This window comes from Nematolebias whitei, chromosome 2 (genome assembly GCF_014905685.2).
Source record: "Nematolebias whitei isolate Nwh7 chromosome 2, NemWhi1, whole genome shotgun sequence".
Classification (NCBI taxonomy): Eukaryota; Metazoa; Chordata; class Actinopteri; order Cyprinodontiformes; family Rivulidae; genus Nematolebias; species Nematolebias whitei.
The window spans coordinates 56099783-56123841 of NC_056499.1; the positions used below are offsets into that span (position 1 = coordinate 56099783).

General features: G+C 42.6%; 1 protein-coding gene across 1 annotated transcript in view; it reads right to left on the reverse strand.

Annotated features, from left to right (window-relative positions):
* cars1 (cysteinyl-tRNA synthetase 1) overlaps positions 1-24059 on the reverse strand; it is a 232039-nt gene that overhangs the window by 38847 nt on the left and 169133 nt on the right. Inside the window, exons 17-21 of the mRNA XM_037694988.1 lie at positions 16656-16845; positions 16486-16554; positions 16268-16349; positions 7827-7907; positions 7526-7593 (exon numbers count right to left, since the gene is read on the reverse strand). Coding sequence (XP_037550916.1) covers positions 7526-7593; positions 7827-7907; positions 16268-16349; positions 16486-16554; positions 16656-16845 — 490 coding nt within the window. The remainder of the gene's footprint in view (positions 1-7525; positions 7594-7826; positions 7908-16267; positions 16350-16485; positions 16555-16655; positions 16846-24059) is intronic.

Sequence of the window (24059 nt, forward strand, 5' to 3'; positions counted from 1 at the left end):
CTAATTGTAAACAAAACACACTAATTATAATTCTAAACATTAAATCCTTAATTGTAAACAAAACATACTAATTATAATTCAGAACATTAAACCCCTGAATGTAAACAAATAAGTCCGTGAGTGTAGACAGAACACTTTGATTACATTTTCAAACCTGAATAATAATAATGACTAATAATACTGACATTCCTGAGTGTGAGATCGATTATATTAATTGTAATGCTCATTTTGTAATCGACTCAATGTAAATCTTCGCCTCCTCAGCAGAGGTAAACACCCGCGTGTTACCCTCAAACGTGATCTTCAGCCGGGCCGGGTGGAGCAGGCCGAACCGAACCCCCTCGATGTCCCGCAGCTTGCGACGACATTCCGTGAAGGCCGCCCGCGCCCGGGCCGTTTTGGCAGTGTAGTCAGGGAAAACGAAGATATTCGTACCGTTCACTTTGACCCGCTGCAACTCCCTCGCCTTCGCCAGGATTTTCACACAGTCCGCTTGGTAGTGAAACTTAGCTACAATCGGACGGGCCCGCTCGCCTGCTTTCGGTTTGGGGGCTGGAATGCGATGAGCGCGGTCCAGCAGCGGTTCCTCCTCGAGGTCGAAGGCCTCCTTTAGCATCCGAGATACCGCAGCCGTTGTCGCCGCTGATGGGTCATCCTCCGGAACACCAATGATGCGGATGTTCTGACGTCGAGACCGGGACTCCAGGTCATCGCACTTATCCTCCAACTGTGCCACCGTCTTAGTAAGGACTTCAACTGTTTTCTGGAGGTTCACGATGTCGTCAGTGCAGGTGGAGACGGACTTCTCCACCTCTGTTACCGTTAGCTTTAGCCCCGTGAAGCTCTCCTGCACCGCTGCTAGCCCAGACGATAGCTCCTTTTTGAAGGCGGACAGCTCGGCATTAATCGAGGAGAGACTTTCACCCAGAACAGCATGGAATTCTGCTTTAATTATAGCAGCAAGGTCCTCTCGGAGAGCTACAAGTATTTCTTGCTTAAGGCTGCTGACGTCGCCCTCAGACGGAGGAGGTGATCCAGGACAGCTCGAGGCTTCACTACGAGGATTAGGCCGCAGGTGAGCGTGGATCGAACTTACCCCTTTAGTCGGTTTTGGTGGCATTTTAATGGCCAAATAGGAGGGTTATGTAAAGTGTGTAAGTTAGCTATTGTTTGCTGTTGGACTCGGGAAAAAGTGCCCAGGCATTAATCAGAGAAAAGGCTAATTCTGTAGGAGCACACCCAAACACACCTTATCTCACCGCCATTCAGCCGGAAGTCGTATTAAGTTTATTTCTTAATATTTTAAGCTTTATACTGTGTTCTGGTTTTAATTCTTTCTTATGTTTTGTCTCAACCTCTTTTATTTCATCGTTTAATTCTGATAGTTTTAATTGGTTTGCTCTCTTTTTTTGGGCACAAGAAGATATAATTTTACCCCTCATAACTGCTTTAAGTGTATCCCAAACTATTTCTGGACTAACTTCTCCATTATTGTTTTCTTTTAGAAATATATTTGTCAGATTTGATTAGTTTTATAAATTGGAAGTCATTCAGTACACTCGTATATAATCTCCATAGTGTACTTTTAGGGTCTTCATCTAATTTTAAAGTTAAAAATAGGGGGGCATGATCAGAGAGGTCTATGTTGCCTATTTCACAGTTACAAACCTTATGACAATCTCTTTTAAAAGTGAAGAAATAATCTATTCTAGAGTATACCGTATGTGCATGGGAGAAATGAGTGTAATCACGGCTTGTTGGGTATAAACTCCTCCAGATATCTATAATACCGTATTCTGACATGAGAATTTTAATTGTCTTTTGTAAAGATGTTTGGGTAATTTGTTTTGAAGAGTCCAGCCATGGAGTGAGTCTTATATTCCAATCCCCTCCACAAATTAGTACACCTGTTGATTGTCCCACTAAATCAAACAGTTTTTTATAAAATGAAAAGTCACTGCCCGGTGGAACATATACATTACATAGTGTTACACTGACTCCATCTATTCTACCCGTTATCAACGAATATCTCCCTTCTTTGTCGCTGGTTTCAGAAATCAGTTCAAATGGAACGGTCTGCGATATTAAAGTGGCTACGCCCCGTCTATGACCGGACTTATACGATGAGTAATATATTTTAGAGAAGCCCATCCTTTTTAATTTTTCATGTTCCTCAGATGTAAGATGCGTCTCTTGCAGCATAGCTATCTGCACCTTTTCCTTCTTCATTTTAGACAGTATCTTAGTTCTCTTCATGGGGTTAAGAACCCCATTTACATTAAATGATGCTAATTTTAAGGTGTCTCCTTAATGAACAAAACCATACATATTTTTTCAATACTAAAAATAGGATGTACCCCCACAACAATAACAGTGAAACACGAACATAACAAAAATATAATAAAGTCCTTAACAGAAGATTTTCTTCCAGAACAGAGGTTCTAACGAATTGAACCTTAAAGGAGCTGAAGATGTTGGAGCTCCAGTAGGGGGAAAGCCCACTCATCGTGTACGGTGGGGCCCGTTAAGTTGGCTGTGTTGTAGTTTTGGCCATTGACCAAGGGTCTGTGCTTCAACCATTAAATCTATGATTAGTCTGGAGGGTCTTCCCTGAAAGAGATGACGTCTAGATGGGAGCATATGTTGTTCTAGAACCTGAACATAGTTCTCTGCATTAATGGTGCCTTTCCAGACATGCAAGCTGCCCATGCCACAAGCGCTCATGCAACCCCATACCATCAGTGATACAGGCTTCTGAACGGAGCGTTGATAACAACTTGGGCTAGCTATCCTTGTCCTCTCTGGTCCGGATGACATGGCGTCCCAGTGTTCCATAAAGAACTTCAAATCGTGACTCATCTGACCACAGAACAGTCTTCCATTTTGCCACACTCCATTTTAAATGACCCCTGGCCCAGTGCAAACGTCTGAGCTTGTGGAGCTTGCTTAGAAATGGCTTCCTCTTTGCACTGTAGAGTTTCAGCTGGCAACGGCGGATGGCACGGTGGATTGTGTTCACTGACAATGCTTTCTGGAAATATTCCTGAGCCCATTCTGTTATTTCCTTGACAGTGGCATTCCTGTTTGAGATGCAGTGACGTTTAAGGGCCCGGAGATCGCGAGCATCCAGTAGAGTTTTACGGCCTTGACCCTTACACACAGCGATTGTTCCAGATTCTCTGAATCTTTTGATGATGTTATGTACGGTTGATGATGATAACTTAAAAATCTTTGCTATTTTATGCTGGGTAACACCATTCTGGTATTGCTGCACTCTCTTTCTGCGCAACAATGGTTGAATTGGTGATCCTCTTACCATCTTGGCTTCTGAGAGACACTGACACTCTGAGAAGCTCTTTTTATACCCAATCATGTTGTCAATTGACCTAATTAGTGTTCATTGGTCTTCCAGCTGTTCGTTATATGCTCAATTTCCTTTTTCCAGCCACTTATTGCTACTTGTCCCAACTTTTTGGGGATTTGTTGACACTGTGAAATTTTGAATCAACATATTTTTCCTTTAAAATGTTACATTTACTCAGATTAAACTTTTGATCTGTCATCTACGTTATATTACGAATAAAATAGACATTTGCCATCCCCACATCATTGCATTCAGTTTTTATTCACAATTTGTTTAGTGTCCCAACTTTTTTAGAATCTGGTTTGTATAGTCCATTTAAATTTACCCTGATGCATGCTCAGTAATCCAGGTAGAAAAATCGAAAAAAGTTCAATCTGGTCCTCTGGACATTAAAAAAAAACAAAAAACAAAACAAAGCATTTAAAAACATTTAAATTTACATTTTCTTCATTGCCTCGCAACACCTCAACTCCTTTCTTCCTTTTCTCTCATGTAGTGAAATGTGGGGGACAGCTTAACTATCGCTTCACTACTAATTAATTATTCTTAATGCTGTGACTCAGTCAGAAGAATATTAATTATTTAAATACAACGGGTTCTTTCTTTTTCGAGTTAAATTAATGCCATGTGACGAGATAACTGTGAGGATTGTTTAATCAGTGACATGAGATGTTATTTTTCTTTGACCCATCAGAATAAATGCGGTCATTTATTTAACAGAATCAAAATTTAACATCAAAACATTGTACACTTGATTTGCTGATCTGGTTCTGATTAATAAAAACTTGGCACGCTTTACTAACAAGACAACAGAACATTTCTGAAGGCATCTAGATTGATTTACTGGCGAAAAGGTTTACAAGAGGAGAGATTTAGAGGTTTAAGAGGAGATGGATAAAGGAAAGATGTATGTTTTGTTGACCAGAATTAGCATGCTTCTTTCAACACCAGCTCAAACCCCCGGTACACTCGGTGCGTGACGACTTCTTACCTTTGTAGAAGATAAATCAACTGCGGTACAGGGTCCATTTCAATGCTACCTTTCCAGCGTCTCCGGTCAGGGTGGCTGGCATTGTCAGAAGTCGTGACGATTTACTCCGTCCAACAGACAAGCTTCCTTTGAAGTTGTAGGGCGTTACGCCTGGGTGAGTTCACAGCGAGGCGCTGTGACTCCATCAGAGATTCCACTCAGAAGTGGAATAATCCAAGAAGACTCCATGAAAGACCCAAGAAGACTCCGGTCAAAGACTGAATAGTTCCAGGAAGTGTTGACTTTTAAAGAGTCCTCACTTTCGGTCACTTAGTACTTCCTGATTGGTTGAAACAACCAACAGGGGGTGGTTCTAGTGATGTCAGAGGGTTATTAAAAGTCAAGAGAGGATGCAGGAATGTTTAGGAACGTTTAGTACAGACAGAGAAATGTTATGGCGAAGTGAGACAAACGCAGATGCCAGTTGTTTCTTTTTATCGTCTGCTAGGTTTAAAAACAATACAGTTCGTTCTAATAACTTGTTTTCTGACTGTCTCTGACTTTCAACCGACATCACTGACTTCTCATTCAGACAGAAGATCAAAATGCATAATTACTTTGTAAATAGACATTTAACTTGATTTCTAATTTAAATGAGGTTTAAAAATCATTAATACTGTTTCACAGTTGATTTAAATGAGTAGTTCACTTCAACATTAGAAATGATATGAACTAAGCACACTTTTGATTATCAAGATATTGTAAAATAATAATGATAATATAAAAGAAAAGTGTTCTTTCAATTGATTAATTCAGGATACAATTAGAAAGTCTCTGGATGAGCTAATTTGTATTTCTGGATTCAAATCATTGAAATAACAGTTCCTGTCCCATGAAGGTCTTCAGAGACAGATTGTTGTCGGAGGCCTAGTTCACTACACTCACTTTTTCTGGTTTATAGTTTCGCACCCCCCCCCCCCCCCCCCACACACACACACTGAAGAACTGGGGTGCCACACACCTTGAAAAGCCCTGATCAATGACATATAATCTGTCGACATGCTACCGTGTTTCTGCAACGCCTTCATACTGCGCAGCATTTGCTTGCAGTAATCATGAAGAAAAATGTCCAGACATTGCATGGTTTTGGATAAATAATCTTAGTGAGCTTTGCATGTGATTCGGCCCTAAATAATCCAGCTCCGCCCAAACCTGTATCATTTTATCTGAGCCCGACCCGAAACTGACGGATTAACTTTAATTACAGGCCCAAACCTGAAAAAAAAGTTTTTGTTCAATTTAAGTTTTACTGCTTTTGTAAGCAAATTAGTTTGACACGATAGTTTTAAAAACTTACTTCAAAGAAAGGAAGATATAAGATTTCTTGTTTCACCAAAAGGATATTAACATACAAAACGAAGAGCCTAAAAGAATCACCTCTAAAGATGGGCCAATATACAGATGAACAAAAATATTTTTAGAGCTAAATTATTTGGATAAACATAGAACAAGGTTAATTTAATTGAACGCGCTGCTCGCTTCAGCTTTTGTAGATGCTGCTACTAGGGGAGTGGTGGCGCAGAGGTCGGGCAAGGCCGAGCTTAGGGACCAGGTTAGAAATGACAGCTCTAATGAGAAGATACATGAAGTTCTTGCACGTTATTTTAATCACCATTATATTGATATTGCTCTCCTACACTCAGTAGTGTAAAAGCTGGCAGTCTTGATGTTAGTCTGTTAAAGTAAGATGCTTCAACAATGTGACTATCACATTTTGTAGGCTGAGTTAACAACAACCAAGCTGTTGTCAAATCATGGCCAACTTCTGAAAACTGGTTTTGCACAGCAGAGTATAAAGGAAATGCGGCGACTGTGGACAGCACTCAGAGTTACAGATTAGGGGTGCACCGACTGCAGTTTTCTGGCTGATCACCGATTTCTAAAAAGTCTGACCTGCCGATTCTGATTTTGGCTGATACCGATTTGGTTTTATAAGTGACACTGTCAGGTGTTATCAGGTCACAATGCACCTTCTATTTTCCAATCTTATTTTAATGAAAAACATACCCCTGAACAATATCTTAGAAACAATACAGACTTGTTTTAACTGGCCACGAGGCAGTGCTCTGAAATATAAATGAAGTTCAGACAATTGTTGTTAAAACAAAAACAACAAAAAAATCTGTAAAATCAGTTTCTCATGTAAGTATCGGCTGATTTCCGATTTCCCAAAATTAAGGAAATCAGGGCCGATTTATCGGTGCACCCCTATTACAGATGCAAAACATCACGAAACAGTGGAGCCACCATTTACTGAAAACAAAGAACATTTTGACAACTATTTTAACTGTTTTTACAACAGTGTCTCTGAAGTTGTATTATAGAGTGCATGTAAGACTGGGCTCGTCTTAACCACAGAGACTCTTCACTTTGTAAGTACTCAACATTGTTTACAAAGCCGTGTGCCTTTAAGAGGACTTCTTCAAGATGGCATCTTCACTGCGCCATTGGTGTCAGAAGCATTTGTAATGTGGAGGGGACGCACTGGTGGGAGGACCAGTGGATCCACCTAATCCGGTGGATTCAGGATCCCCCCCAAATTTTTGAATAAAGTAGATGCCATTTCCTGCAGTCTGGTGTATTTTAACAGGTTTTTAAACTTCTATGTTTACCTACATAAATAAACACCTGATTCAACAACTATTATAGAGAGCACGGCACAATGTGCCCCACCTTCACGCCCGGTCAATGACTGCCAGCACGAACATAGGTGTCTCCCACTCCTCCCCCTGTCCCATCAACAATAAACCCAGAAGAGATGATGCCCTGCCAAGGCAAGTGACAAAGAGTGTGCACACGGTGAGGAGTTGTAGGTAACCAGGAAGACCTGGAGTGGACTTTTAGTGGTTTGAGCATCCTACTGATCAACTGGAATGGATTTGTTCACAAAGAAAAAGAAAAAGCGCTGGGTGAACAAACATTTTATGGTAAATGTGAGTGTGTGTGTCTATGGAAGGGAGGAGGTCCAAACAAATACTTTTTAAATGTGAGGGGGACGCATCTCCTTCACATATAATTGATGCAATGCCTATGCTCTGCGCTCATTGGTCAATTTCTGTAGACCTGTGCACCTCGTGTGCAGAATAAAAGTCATCAGCCCTGATCTAAAATCAAGATGATGTTCTCCTCACCTTCTTCTTCTCTTCCTTCTCTTTCAGTAACATCTCCTTGTCCACCAGTTTCACCACAGTGGGTAGACCTGCAACAAAGTCCATCAGTTAATTCCCCTTTATTTAACCATCCTGAATTAGGAGTCTGAATAATGCTAGCTCAGCAGACTTCCTGTCTTTCAAAACCTGTGGGTTTTTTTCTGCTTAAAGAGCAGAAGAAAACTAAATTTTTTCTAATGTATTTGGTTGCATAAAATAACAAAATAAATGGGTTTTGTTTTTGCATATAGAGCAGAGACTTGTCATTTCACAGTTGAGTTACCTTCATGATCCTCCAGTCGAACTCCCAGTTCTGGTAACGTATCGTCACGGATGACGTCACAGACCCCAAGCAACTCTGTCACTGAAGAATTTGGAGATTTCAGCTTTCATTACATCAGACCCAGTCACTGCAGACATTAGGATGCTCTTTTTTCTTTTTAATTTACAATTGTACATTCACATTCTTAGTTTAAATTTAATGAAGTAAAAGTATTTAAAACAAACAACAACAAAACATCCCAGATACAAAGACAGATTTTTAAAACTGCCAAATACAGAAAAATCCTACTAAATTTCATTAACACGAGTAAATGTACATCACAACTTTCCACTTTTGCTTTTTACATCGTACACTTTTTTCTTCATGTTTCAAGTCAGGCCAGGCAAAGAGCGATTCCATAGACAAGGACAATATACAGGTGCTGGTCATAAAATTAGAATATCATGAAAAAAGTTGCGTTATTTCAGTAATTCCATTCAAAAAATGAAACTTGTATATTATATTCATTCATTCATTACACACAGACTGATATCAGCCCGATTTTTAACTGGTACAGGCTATAGAGAGCACATCACGCCTGTTTTGGCCTCCCTGCACTGGCTACCCATTCACCTTCGGATCCAATTCAAAATTCTCATGTATGTTTTTAAATCACTGAACAGTTCCGCCCCATCCTATCTCACTGATCTTCTGCAGCCATATGTCCCACCGCGCTCTCTGAGGTCAGCAGACCAGATGCTTCTCTCAGTCCCAGAAACCCGTCGTAAGCTCAGAGGTGACGGGGCTTTCTCTGTTGCAGGTCCACGACTGTGGAATGAGTTGCCACTGAGTGTCCGGCAGGCTCCCACACTCTCAGTCTTTAAGTCTCGCTTGAAGACCCACTTCTATTCTCTTGCCTTTAACACGGTGTGATTTGTTTTGGTCCTGTCTGTTCTCTACACTGTTGGCCATTTTAGTTAGCTTCTGCTGCTATTTGTATCTGTATTTTTATTTTATGTTTTCCTGTCCGCTGTGCATGTTTGTTTTCTTTTGTACAGCACTTTGGTTGGCCTTGTTGATGTTTTAAGTGCTATATAAATAAATTGGTATGGTATGGTATATATTTCAAATGGCCTTCAGCACTTCTGAATTGTTGGGTCTGGTGTATCACATCTTCCTCTTCACAATACCCCCTAGATTTTCTATGGGGTTACGGTCAGGTGAGTTTGTTGGCCAATTAAGAAAAGGGATACCATGGTCCTTAAACCAGGTACTGGTAGCTTTGGCACTGTTTGCAGGTGCCAAGTCCTGTTGGACAATGAAATCTGAATCTCCATAAAGTTGGTCTCGTTAACTCTGTTCCTGTGTCAAATAAGCACGAGATCCTGAACTGTTTCAACAAACATTTTGTTGCTTCGAGTTCTTTATTTGACACAGTCACTAATGGAAAATCAGCCACTTCACTTAATAACCAAACTTCTACAAATCAAATCCCTCCTACAAGTCAATCCTCAGTTAATCACAGCTTCTCTTTTTCTCCGTTCTCAGTCAATGAGGTCAATAAACTGTTAAAAGATCTTGATCCTAAAAAATCTGCAGGTCCAGATGAACTTCCACCTTATTTCTTAAGGCTGGCTGCTCATATCATCACAGTCCCTGTGACCCACATCTTCAATCTCTCCATAAGACAAAACTCCATCCCAGACACTTGGAAAACAGCCTTTGTTCTTCCTTTGCTGAAGGGAGGTGACCCCACCTCACTGAACAACTATCGACCAATCTCTAAACTCTGCATTTTAGCCAAGGTTCTAGAAAAACTGATAAACTCTTAAATCAAAAATTACCTGGACTCATTTAACATCTTACCTCCACATCAATCTGGTTTCAGGAAACAACACAGCACAACCACTGCTTCACTGAAGGTTCTTAATGATGTTGTTGAAGCACTGGATGCTAAGGATTATTGTGCTGCACTTTTCTTAGACCTGTCTAAAGATTTTGACACTGTAGATCATAACATCTTGTGTCATAAGCTCTCAGAAATTGGTTTCTCAGAACACACCATTGGTTGGTTCTCTAATTATCTTTCAGACCGGAAGCAATGTGTTCAACAAAATGGTACTTCCTTCAGTAATTTAACAGTCAACAATGGTGTACCACAAGGCTCAGTCTTAGGACCCATCCTCTTTACAATCTACATAGATAATGTAGGTAAAAACATCCCTAATGCATCCATACATTCCTATGCTGATGACACAGTTGTTTAATGTCGAGCTAAAACTGTTGCTAAGGCTTTCCAGCTTTTGAAATCTGCATTCAACAACATCCAGACAGATTTGTTCTGCCTCAAACTTGTCCTAAATGCCGACAAAACCAAAGGGATGCTTTTTTCAAATAGGAAGTTGGTCCCAGCAGTTCTTCCTCCGATTTTATCCTCAAATGGTGTCCCCATTGAGTTTGTTGAGTCCTATAAATATTTGGGTATCTTGGTCGACACGCATCTCTCTTTTAAGCTCCATGTGGAAAACTTGGTAAAGAAACTGAAAGTTAAACTGGGTTTCTTTTTCAGAAACAGATCCTGTCTAACCCTGAATGCTAGAAAACACCTTGTATCTGTGACTTTCCTTCCCTCAATTGATTACAGTGACATTTACATGAACGCTCCTACAAGCACCCTGCAGATGTTGGATGCTGTCTATCATGGTGCACTAAGATTCATAACTGGCTGTGATTATCGTACCCACCACTGCACCCAGTATTCACTGGTTAACTGGACATCATTAACTTCTCGCAGACTCTCTCACTGGTACATTTTCATCTTTAAATCACTTCTTGGTCTGTTGCCTTCATACATCTCCTCCTACATGTCTCTGCATGAGTGCAGCTACGGCGTGCGCTCTCAGGACATTATTACCTGCAGTGTTCCCTCAATGAGGACTGAACTAGGCAAGAGGGCCTTCTCCTACTCCGCTCCTGTTTTCTGGAATTTCTTACAAAATCAATTGAAGCTCTCGACCTTGACCTCTCTAAGTGGCTTTAAGAATCTGTTGAACTCCTGGCAGGGACCAATGCAGACATGTTCCTGTTTTTAGTTTTCTACATTTGCCTTAGAATCTAGCTGGTCTTTTGTTACCTTTTTCATTTAGCCATCCTATTTGTAAAAAAAAAAAAACAAAAACAAACAAACAAAAAAAAAACAAAACTGGAGTATGACTTTTTATAACCGTTTACTGTTGTTGCTGTTGTCCATTGTTGTCATCATTCTTTGTTGAAATCAAGTCTCTCTTGTAAATGAGTCCTCGAGGCTCAATGGGATTTACCTATCTAAATAAAGGTTGAATGAATGAATGAATGGTCAGCAGCAGGAAGTCTCTAAAACTTCCTGGTAGACAGCTATGTTGACCTTGGACCTCAGAAAACACAGTGGACCAACACCAGCAGATGACATGGCACCCCAAACCATCAGTGACTGTGGAAACTTGACACTGGGCCTCAAACAACATGACTTTTGTGCCTCTCCTCTCTTCCTCCAAACTCTGGGACCTTGATTTCTAAAGGAAATGCAAAATTTACTTTCATCAGAGAACATTACTTTGGACTACTCAGCAGCAGTCCAGTCCATTTTGTCTTTACCACAGGCGAGACGCTTCGGTCACTGTCTCTTGTTCAAGAGTGGCATGACATAAGGAATGTGACAGCTGAACCCCTTGTCTTGGCATACGTCTGAGCGTGGCGGTTCTTGAAGCACTGACTTCAGTTGCAGTCCACTCTTTGTGAATCTCCCCCACATTTTGGAATGGGTTTTGTTTCACCATCCTCTCCAGGGTGCAGTTATCTCTACACTTTTTTCTACCACATCTTTTCCCTCTCTTCGCCTCTCTATTAATGTGCTTGGACACAGAGCTCTGTGAACATCCAGCCTGTTTACCAATGACCTTTTGTGTCTTGCCCTCCTTGTGCAAGGGGTCAACGGTTGTCTTTTGGACAACTGTGAAGTCAATAGTCTTCCCCATGATTGTGTAGCCTACAGAACTAGACTGACTTCATGAACTTCAGAACTAGACTTCATGTTGCTGTGTTCATTCACATTCATCTGCTCACACAGACTCATGTTCGTGCTGCATATTGATTTTATGCTACTAGTGCTTAGAGTGTTTTTAGTTAATGTTTTTCTTAGTTCATATCTTAGATCTTATTACTGTTTTTCTTTTACATTTTCATACTTTTGTTGGATGTAACTGGAACCCTGTGTACACAATTTCATTCCACCACATGTACCATATGTAGTGCGAATGACAAAGAACCTTGAATCCTTGAGAGATCATTTAAAGGCCTTTGCAAGTGTTTTGAGTTAATGAGTTGACTCGTTGGCGATAACCTGGTGACCGGGTTGCTACCCATGGGGCCAGGTCAGGCTCAGCCTGAATGAATGGTAAATGGACTGCACTTATATAGCGTTTTTTTATCTTATCCAGATACTCAAAGCGCTTTACAGTACAATCTGTGTCCTCATTTACCCATTCATACAGCACTCTACTAGATCTCTACAAAGCTAATTGAACAAATCATTCTAAAGAGACTAATCAGTGCTTTGAGATCACATTCATACACTGATGGGACACACATCAGAGGCAATGAGGGGTTCAGTGTCTTGCCCAGGGACATTTCGGCATGTGACTGCTGTTGGATTAGAACCCCCAACTCTTGCATTGGAGGACAACTGCTCTAACCACACAGCCACAGCCACCATGAGCAACATGGGGTGTCTTCCTGTGGACCCACCACCTGCAGGAGGAGAAACAAATGTCAGGTGCATGATGCCATGGGCAGTAGCCGAAGGCAGAGGCCTTGGCACTCTGACTCTGGCTTACCAAAGCTAGCCCTTAGGACATGGAATGTAGCCTCTCTGCTGGGGAAGGAGCCTGAGCTTGTGCATGAGGTTGAGAGGTACTGACTAGATTTAGTTGGGCTCACCTCGATGCACAGAATGGGCTCTGGAACCAATCTCCTTGAGAGAGGCTGGACCTTATTCCACTCTGGTGATGCCCATGGTGAGAGGCACTGAGCTTGTGTGAGTCTACTCTTAGCCTCCCGACTTGGTGCCTGTGTGTTAAGAGTTTTCCCTGGTAGAAAAGATGCTGGCTTCCCTGCACCTTTGGGTGGGGGGATGGGCTTTGACTTTTGTTTGTGCCTATGCACCGAACGGAAGTTCAGAGTATCCGGCCTTCATGGGAGTCCTTGACGGGATTGCTGGAAGGTGCGCCAGCTGGGGACTCCTTTATTCTGCTGGGGGACTTCAATGCCCACGTGGGTAATGACAATGTCACCTAGAGGTGTGCGATAGGGAGGAACGGCCTCTCTGATCTGAACTTGAGCGGTGTTCTGTTGTTGGACTTCTGTGATAGTCATTGTTTGTCCATCACGAACACCATGTTCGAACATAAGGGTGCCCATAAGTGCACTTGGCACCAGGACGCCCTAGGTCGTAGATCGATGATTGACATTGCAGTCGTGTCATCTGATTTACGGCCATTTGTTTTGGACACTCGGGTGAAGAGAGGAGCTAAGCTGTCAACTAATCACCACCTAGTAGTGAGTTGGATCAGATGGTGGGGGAAGATGGTGGACAGACCCAGTAGACCCAAACGTGTCGTAAGGGTTTGTTGGGAATGCCTAGCAGAAGAACCCATCAAAAAGATCTTCAACTTGCACTTCTTTGGAGAGCTTTAACCACATCCCTGCTGAGATGGGGGACAGAGTACAAGTGGGCCATGTTCCACGACTCAATAGTTGAAGTGGCTGCCTTGAGCTGTGGCCGCAAAGTTGTCAGTGCTTCTTGCAGTGGCAATCCTCAAACTCGGTGGTGGACACCCCGGGTTAGGGAGGCAGTCAAGCTGAAAAAGGAGTTCTATCAGTCCTTGTTGACTGATGGGACTCCAGATGCAGCTGAGGAGAACCGGAGCACCATGTGGTATGCAGCATGTTGCTGAAGGCAAAGCTTGGATATGAGAGGCGTTAGGTGAGACCATGGATAAAGATTCTCTGTCAGCTCCGAGGAGATTTTGGCAAACCATCAGGCAGCTGAGGAGGGGAAAGCAGCACTTTACTAACACTGTGTTCAGTGAAGGTGGGGTGCTGTTGACCTCACACAGTGATGTCATTGGGAGGTGGAAGGAATACTTCTCGGACCTTCTCAATCCCACCGGCACGTCTTCCATGGAGGAAGCTGAGTACTTTGGGATTTGTCTGTCCATAACTGTGGCTGAGGTCGCAGAGGTAGTTAAAAAGCTCCACGGCGGCAGGGCTCCGGGAGTAGATGAGATTCACCCTGATTTCCTTAAGCCTTTGGATGTTGTGGGACTGTCTTGGTTGATACGCCTTTGCAACGTCGCGTGGACAGCAATGGCAGGGCCACTGGATTGGCAGACTGGGGTGGTGGTTCCCCTCTTCAAAAAGGGGGACCGGAGGGTGTGCTCCAATTATAGGGGCATCATTCTCCTCAGCCTCCCTGGTAAGGTCTATTCAGGGGTACTGGAGAAGCGAGTCCGATCGTTGGTCGAACCTCAGATCCAGGAGAGATTATGCGGATTCCGTCCTGGCCGTGTTTCCAAAAGTAGAATGAGAGGAAGATATTTCAGTTATCAGGCTCCTCTCTTGTGGAACCAACTTCCAGTTTCTGTTCATGTGGCTGACACATTGTCCAGTTTTAAGACTGGGCTTAAGACTTTACTTTTTGCTAAATCCTATAGTTAGGGTTGGCTTAGGTTTTCTGAGCTATCCCTTAGTTATGTTGCTGTAGGCTTAGACTGCTGGAGGACAAACTGACCATATTTCTTCACTATTCTACTGTCTTTACTTACTCTGCTCAACCTGTTTTGTATTTGTAATTATTTTTTCTATCCATGACATGTTTTTTGTCTTTCAGGTACACCTGCACCTACATATGGACTAGCGGATGATAGGGGAGTGGATTTTCACTCTTGTCTCGTCCCACTCCAACAGAAAAAAATCTTGTCCCGTCCCAATCTCGTGTCAGAGTTTAAAAAAATAAAATAAAATCCTGTCCTGCCCCACTCCTGGTAACATCTCCTGGGAATCCCGCTCCCATCAACACTTTTTATTGTCTGTCCAAACAGGTCTCACTTGTAAATTAATCTTCGAGGCTCAGTGTGACTTATCTGTTTAAATAAAGGTTGAATGAAAGAAGAAGAAAAAAAAATCACACTCCCATTCAGAATGACTCCCACTCCTGTACCACTCCCATTTTTTTCTTAATTTAGTCTTTAGGAAACACATTGAATTTTGTTTGATCTTCTACCCATTCCTTTTTATATTACTTTGTGTTCTGCAGTTTTATTTAAAAAGATATGGCAACAGGAACAGTTCATCTGTGGTGAAATATGGAGGCATTTATTGCTTTAAGCAAAACAAAAACCTTCACTAAAGGGCACAAAACAAATAATACATTTGTCCTACTGATTGGTTACCGCTCCTGTCTGCTCCCGTTAACTTTTCATCCCGTCCCATCCCAATTATTACTCACGTGAGTAATAATAAAGTTGACTCCGGTCCTGCTGGAATCCTGTGGGACTCCTGAAAAAATGTCACACACTAATTTGGACCTGCCAATCTGTGTTTGTTTGTCTCTCCTTCCTGTCCTCTCAACCAGCCGGTCAAAGCAGATGGCCGCTTGTCCTGAGCCTGGTTCTGCTGGAGGTTTCTTCTTTTTTTAAAAGGGAGTTTTTCCTTTCCACTGTTGACAGTGTGCTTGTTCAGGATGGGAGACTGCAACGAAGTCAAGATTCAACTTGTCGGCTGCTTCCTTAGATAGAGAACTTTACTAATTGGCTTTTTATGTACACGAATGTTTCTATTCAGTGCCCTGAGACAATTTTGTTAACTGGTGCTATATAAATAAACTGAATTGAATTGTTTACCGGTCAGTCTACATTCCTACCCTCACGCCTGTGGTCATGAACTCTGGGTAGTGATTGAAAGAATGAGATTGTGGATACAGGAGGATGAAACGAGTTTCCTCTGCAGGGTAGCTGGACTCTCCCTTAGAGATAGGGTGAGAAGATCAGCTATCAGGAGAGACTCGGAATAGAACCGCTGCTCCTCCACATCAAGTGGAGCCAGTTAAAGTGGTTCGGGCATTTGGTAAGGATGCTCCCTGGGCGCCTCCCTAGGGAGGTGCTTCGGGTATGTCCGACTGGGAGGAGACCCCGGGGAAGACCCAGGACACGTTGGAGAGACTACTTCTCTTGGTTGGTCTGGGAACACCTTGGAGTACTTCCAGAAGAGCTGGAAGAGGTGGCTGTGGAGAGAGATGTCTGGCTCCACGACCCGACTTTGGAACAATTGGAAGATGAATGAATTGATGGATGGATGTTTCGAGTCAATGTAAACTAATTTCAAAACATATAAAAGTAGAAAAAAAAAAACAATTTGAGTAGTGTTACCTTTCTGCTCTCGAGCAATTTTCCTGACATTCTCTCGAAAGTCAGACAGAACTGTGAGGTATGGCATCACCGTGCTCTCCAGCTGTGAAAAAAAAAAAAAAAATCAAGACGTGTTAAAACAACTGCCACAAACCAATAAAGTACAAATCATACAAGCACAATATTTAAGATAAAAATGACACTTTTCCAACAAAAAAGGAGAAAAAGCATCTACTTACATCTACACTCTGACCTGGTCCTCCCACAGGAAAACCTATAGGCTCAGATCCTTCAATTGCACCGAATATCTAAACAACAAAAGACTATTTTCAGCGTTCAGGAAAGTCTGGATTACTGGAAAATATACCTGAGTGTAATTTTTGCATAGCACTAAATCCAAACCAGAGACCTTCAGCATGCTGGTGATGTACATGGCGATGCTCTCCAGCAGCATGCGGTTCGGCCTCAGCTTGGCGCTCTTCCTGTTGGCGATGTAAGAGTTGCTCTGGCCAACCAGGACCCTCATCTCCTCCATGGCAGTGCGGGTGTCCACGTTGTCACACAGAGCCTGGTGGACAGCAGACTTCCTGTCATAGAAACTACACCACACAAGCGACTTTTGTTAAAGGTTTAGGCAGAAGGTGAACGGACAGAGAATTTAGGATATATTTTTTTAATTTTCTCCTCTGAGCTCTTTAGATATCCTGAACAATGTCGCAAGCAATGTTAACTCCTGTGTGCAGCTTTGTACTACAAAGACTTAAATGACTGATTGGAGAAAAGTTGAATTACACACAGAACAGACTGATGTGCACCAACAAGAACTGGATGAGCTCTGACTACAAGCAGCAGCAACCTTGGTAACAATAAAGCAGAGAGAAATGGTAAATGGTAAATGGACTGTACTTATATAGCACCTTTCTATCTTATTTCAAGATACTCAAAGCGCTTCACACTACAATCTGTGTCCTCATTTACCCATCCACACAGCTCTCTACTAGATCTCTACAAAGCTAATTGAACAAATCATTCTAAAGAAACTAATCAGAGCTTGAGATCACATTCATGCACTGATGGGACACACATCAGAGGCTATGAGGGGTTCAGTGTCTTGCCCAGGGACACTTCAACATGTGACTGCTGGTGGAGTCGAACTCCCAACTCTCGCATTGGAGGACGACTGCTCTAATCACTCAGCCACAGCCGCCCCTCATATGTGACTGATCATTGCGTCACTGCATCTCAGTAAAACAAACAATGTTGTTTCCAGCTTTATGAAACTTACTCCCTATTTACACGGACACGATGGGGGGAAACATAGTTTTTTTTCATATGTTAATTAGAGGAAAAGATCCGCGTTGACACGGATGGATTTTGTGTTTACAAGCATGCGGAGGAATCGCCCCCGCCCCCACTGAATTCGCTGTAGTTATCATGCCGGGTCATTAGTTGGCGCTGTGAATTTTGTACCTTCACCTAATGCGTGCTGCCTTGGCCCGCTCCTTTCCTCTGGGCTAAAAGTTCAGCTAACAACAACTTAACAACAAGTTAAAGCTGGATCCTGGATAAGAGTCGACAGATTTGATGCCAAGCAGGACCGCTTCGTCTAACAGCTCCACACCGGTCGCTGAGTGGACCAGAACACAGTCGACGATGTTGGACTTTACTCCGTGATAATCAGTAGCTGTTTTACAGAAGGTAAATCAAATGTTCTTAATAATGTTTGCTTGTGTTTACTTTGATCACACAACAACAGAGTTTTTATTTTTATTTTTCCTGAAAGAAGAAGAAGCTGTCCTTCCACCAGGCGGACCGGTTCTGAAGGAGGCTCGGCCCAGGTGCAGTGCAGGAGGACGTCGAAGAGAGAGATGTTGGATGAACTATTTATTTAAAATTCCCCTCAGTTCTTTTATTCATTCCATTCAATATTTTAAGCTGTGGGCAGCACGGTGGCGCAACTGGTAGAGCTGCTGCCTCTCAGCGAGCAGGTCCCTGGTTCAAACCCCGGTCCAGGGGCCTTCTGGGTGGAGTTTGCATGTTCTCTCCGTGCATGCGTGGGTTTTCTCCGGGTACTCCGGTTTCCTCCCACAGACCAAAAACATGCATGTTAGGCTGATTGGTAACTCTAAATTGTCCCTAGGTGTGAGTGAGAAAGTGAATGGTTGTTTGTCTCGTTTGTCTCTATGTGTCCCTGTGATGGACTTGCGACCCGTCCAGGGTGTACCCCGCCCCTCGCACAGTGATTGCTGGACATGGGCACCAGCGACCCTCGTGACCCAAAAATGGAATAAACGGGTAAAGATAATGGATGGATGGATTTTAAGCTGCATTAATCAAAAGAGTGACAGCCTGAACGAGCCAGATGAACAACGTGGGACCAGAGTCCAGGATGAAAACAAGAGTCCAGTTCATTAATGTAGTTTACAGTTAACGTGTTTTTAATAGTGTGTTCTGTTTAATTATCAGTGTTTGTGTGACATACAGTTTGTGGTGTTGAATAAATAAAAAAATAAAAATTAAACCTGATGTCTTCATTTTCAACTTTAATAACACACAATATGTTTAGCATCATTTTAATCACATAACTTGAATTAATGTCCAGATAGTTTCATTATAACACTCACACTAACATAAATACTGTTTATTATTATTAAACTTATTATTTAGCACATTCAGTATGTTATAGTGCAGCGCGCCTCGACAGGCTTGTTCTATAAACAGCGACATTAGAACTGGATCAGACTGTGTCTCTTCCAACACAGATGTCGGTCACAGCACCTGGAATCTGACGTAGATTAACTACGAGATTAAAAATATATTCCATCAGTCGAGGTTCTGAAAGCAGTGTGTCCGCCGCCATGTTGATAGAAATATAGCGTCTGTACGTGCGTGCGTGTGCGCATGTGGTTTAACACAAAGCCTCAGCAGGAGATGTTACATTATCAGCCTCTGGAAGGTGGGGTCAGAAACCTCTGGATTCAAAGAGGGGGGCCACTGGTGTTGTGTAGATGATCAGCAGAACCGCAGAGAGAAAGATGCGGATTCACTCAAAATACGCGCCGTGTAAACGGCCCCTTTAAAACACTGTAGGAAGTGAAACAGCAGGTGTGGGTGGGTGGGGGGGTAGTATCTCACTGGGATGCTAGTAGGCAACAGCATTCATGAAGGAGTCGCCTGAATGTCTTGTGATGTTTGTAGTAGTTCTCAATTTTCTCACTTTAGGTGCGCAGTCCTGTTGTTTGAGTTTGAAACGCTCAAAAACGCCTGTGCAACTAATTTTCTCTCAAAAAAGTCTATCACAGTTTGACAAAAGGAATTCATGTTGTGCTTTATGGAGGAAAACAGAAGATCTTGGAGTTCCAGGCAGTAGCCATAGTCAGAGAGCTTTATTTGTCATTCGCACCTCATGTGGTACATGTGGTGGAACAAAATTATGTACACAGGGTCCCAGTTACATCCCACAATCAAATGTAAAAGAAAAACAGTAATAAGATCTAAGATATGAACTAAGAAAAACATCAACTAAATATACACTAAGCTCTAGTAGCATAAAAACATGTCAAACAGCAGCACGAACATGTGTGTGTGTGAGCAGCTGAGCACGCATGAACACAGCAACACAGCTGCACACGTCAACATTTCTGCTGAAGGCTTTTAGCTTTAAACCCTGCTGAAGTTTTGTAAATACCAGAAGTGGTCTCCATTATTAGGTTCTAGAAAAAAAAGGTAAGTGTAAAATATTTGAGTAAATATTCTATTTTTTTTCAGTCATGTCATTTTTTTATTTTATGGAAGTGGGTAAAGATAATGGATGGATGGATATTTTGTACTTTGACAACCCAAACTGAGCTCCTTCAGTCGGATGCTTCTAGTTCAGCGGAGGGCTAAATTAAAGCACAGAGGGGATGGGGCCTCCAGACTCTGGAGCGCTCTGCCCATTAATATTCGTTGTGCAGGGTCTGTACAGTCCTTTAAATACCACCTCAAAACTCTTCTTTTAATTCAAGTTTGGTTTGAGTTCCATCGGAACCTATGAGATTGTTATTTTCTTGTTTTAGTTTGTTCTTAGCCTTTTTATTATACTTGTGTTTTTAATGTTTGATCTTTCTTTTATTTTATTTTTCAATCAACCTTTATTTAGACAGGTAAATCCCATTGAGCCTCGAGGACTCATTTACAAGAGAGCCCTGATTTAACAAAGAAAGATGACAACAATGGAAAACAGTGACAACAATAGACAGTTGTAAAAAGTCATACTCCAGTTCATTTATTTTTTTTAACAAATAGGATAGCTAAAAAAAGGTAAAAAAAAACCCCTAAAAAAACCCCCAGCTAGATTCTAAGGCGAATGTAGAAAACTAAAAACAGGAACATGTCTGCATTGGTCCCTGCCAGGAGTCCAACAGATTCTTAAAGCCACTTAGAGAGGTCAAAAATATTATTCTGAATAAGAATAAGAAGGCCGCGATGATTATTTTAGCCGCAGCTTCGTGCACTCCGCCCATCTTCGGACGACTGTACGTACATATTCGCGTTGTATCTCGGTGCAATGCCAATAAAGTTTATTTTGATTCTGATTCAAGGTCGAGAGCTTCAGATCTTTTTTTTTTAAGATATTCCAGGAAACAGGAGCGGAGTAGGAGAAGGCCCTTTTGCCAAGTTCAGTCCTCACTGAGGGGACACTGCAGGTAATAATGTCCTGAGAGCGCACGCCATAGCTGCACTCATGCAGAGACATGTAGGAGGAGATGTATGAAGGCAACAGACCAAGAAGTGATTTAAAGATGAAAATGTACCAGTGAGAGAGTCTGTGTGAAGTTAATGGTGACCAGTTAACCAGTGAATACTGGGTGCAGTGGTGGGTACGATAATCACAGCCAGTTATGAATCTTAGTGCACCATGATAGACAGCATCCAACATCTGCAGCATCCAACATCTGCAGGGTTCTTGTAGGAGCGTTCATGTAAATAATGTCACCGTAATCAATGGAGGGAAGGAAAGTCACAGTTACAAGGCGTTTCCTAACATTCAGGGTTAGACAGGATCCATCCATCCATCCATTTTCTTCCGCTTATCCGGGGTCGGGTCGCGGGGGTAGCAGCCTAAGTAGGGAGGCCCAGACTTCCCTCTCCCCAGCCACTTGGGCCAGCTCTTCCGGGGGAATCCCGAGGCGTTCCCAGGCCAGCCGAGAAACATAGTCCCTCCAGCGTGTCCTGGGTCTTCCTCTGGGCCTCCTTCCGGTGGGACGTGTCCGGAACACCTCACCAGGGAGGCGTCCAGAAGGCATCCTAAACAGATGCCCAAGCCACCTCAACTGGCTCCTCTCGACATGGAGAAGCAGCGGCTCTACTCCGAGTCCCTCCCGGATGATCGAGCTTCTCACCCTGTCTCTAAGGGAGAGCCCAGACACCCTGCGGAGAAAACTCATTTCGGCCGCTTGTATCCGAGATCTCATTCTTTCGGTCACAACCCAAAGCTCGTGACCATAGATGAGGGTGGGAACGTAGATCGATCGGTAAATTGAGAGCTTCGCCTTTTGACTCAGCTCTGTCTTCACCACGACAGACCTGTACAGCGCCCGCTTCACTTCAGATGCTGCACCTATCCGCCTATCGATCTCACGCTCCATTTTTCCCTCATTCGTGAACAAGACCCCAAGATACTTGAACTCTTCCACTTGGGGTAGGACCTCCTCCCTGACCTGGAGAGGGCACTCTACCCTTTTCCGGCTCCGACAGGATCTGTTTCTAAAAACAAACCCAGTTTAACTTTCAGTTTCTTTACCAAGTTTTCCACATGAAGCTTAAAAGAGAGATGTGAGTCGACCAAGATACTCAAATATTTATAGGAATCAACAAACTCAATGGGGACACCATTTGAGGGTAAAACCGGAGGAAGAACTGCTGGGACCAACTTCCTATTTGAAAAAAGCATCCCTTTGGTTTTGTCGGAATTTAGGACAAGTTTGAGGCAGAACAAATCTGTCTGGATGTTGTCGAATGCAGATTGCAAAAGCTGGAAAGCTTTATCAACTGTTTTAGCTCGACAATAAACAACTGTGTCATCAGCATAGAAATGTATGGATGCATTAGGATTCGAACCCCCAACTCTTGCATTGGAGGACAACTGCTCTAACCACTCAGCCACAGCCGCCCTCAAAGGAGTAAAACATACTTTAACTTTATTTATTCGATGTAGGATACTTAATTTTTCCTCAATTAAAATAATTTACCTAGATCTGCATAGTTCATTGTTACATTATTTTTTGGGGGAAAGAACGTATTGCTTTTCCTTCTTTACAAAAATCTAGTCTTTTTTTGGTCTTAAAATCTAAAAATATCAACAAATCATTAGACATTTTCAGATTTACAATGGCCAAAAAACTATCCTACCCAACAACCCTGTTGGTCAGACACTTGTCCTCCAACCAACTTAAAGTGGTCCGTGGGCCACTAGTTGGGAATCACAGTTGTAACAGGTTTTGTGGCTCTGAACACGTTTAATTTAGTGAACAAAGGAGCAGAAATGGCTCTTTTGATTGTAAAGGTTGCAGCCCCCTGCACTAAGACGTCATAGTTTAAAATCATGCATGGCATGGAATTTAAAAAAAATTTCAAAAATATTTTATTAATCCCAAAGGGAAATTATTTGTTGTTGTAACTCGTTATCCTCATTTCATTAAGAGATGTTATAGATACTGATGGCTGTAGACCGGAAGGATCTCTTGTAAAGGTCCATCCCACAGTGGATCCTAAGAAACTGGCTGCAGATGGCGTACGATCCATCCACCCAGACTTGGCTGGCCTCTCGGTTCCTCCGGTCTGTAGGACCGCCTGAATGCTGGGCAGAACTCCTACCAGCAGTCTGCTGAGCTCCTTGTCACTGCGGACAGCCAACTGTAGGTGCCGAGGGATGATCCTGTCCTTCCACTGTCATGAGCCATGTTTCCTGCTAGTTCCAGGATCTCAGTGGTCAGGCACTCGAGCACAGCTGGTAGGTAGATGAGAATGCATCCACAGAACATCCTTTTCAACCCATCTGAGATTTGGGGCTAAAGTTGAGATATTATTTGAGCTTTTAAGATGTTAATCAGCTGCTGATGGTTGTAGAAAACTGCCTTGTTGCCATGGTTACACATAATAACAAATGTCCAAAATTTAAAAAGTTTCAGTAAAAATCCTTCCAGCTGCACAGCATCTGATACCAGAGAAAACAATAATAAAAAAAAAGGTGATTTACATTCAGAAAAAGAGGAATTAAAGTTTCCAAAAGCAAAATCTCAGAATGAAAATAACAGAGCTGCTCCAACATGCAGCCACCTTGAGCGGCGCAATTCTAGAACTCAAGGTTCCCCTGGTTAAATCAGCACACGTCCAGGTCCGTCTTAAGTTTGCCCATGACCATTTGGATGATCCAGAGGAGTCATGGGAGAAAGTTATGTGGTCAGATGAGACCAAAATAGAACTTTTTGGTCTTAATTCCACTCACCGTGTTTGGAGGACGAAGAATGATGAGTACCATCCCAAAACACCATCCCTACTGTGAAGCATGGGGGTGGAAGCATCATGCTTTGGGGGTATTTTTCTGCACATGGGACAGGACGACTGCACTTTATTAAGGACAGGATGACCGGGGCCATGTATTGAGAGATTTTGGGGAACAACCTCCTCCCCTCAGTTAGAGCATTGAAGATGGGTCGTGGCTGGGTCTTCCAACATGACAATGACCCAAAGAACACAGCCAGGAGAACCAAGGAGTGGCTCTGTAAGAAGCATATCAAGGTTCTGGAGTGGCCTAGCCAGTCTCCAGACC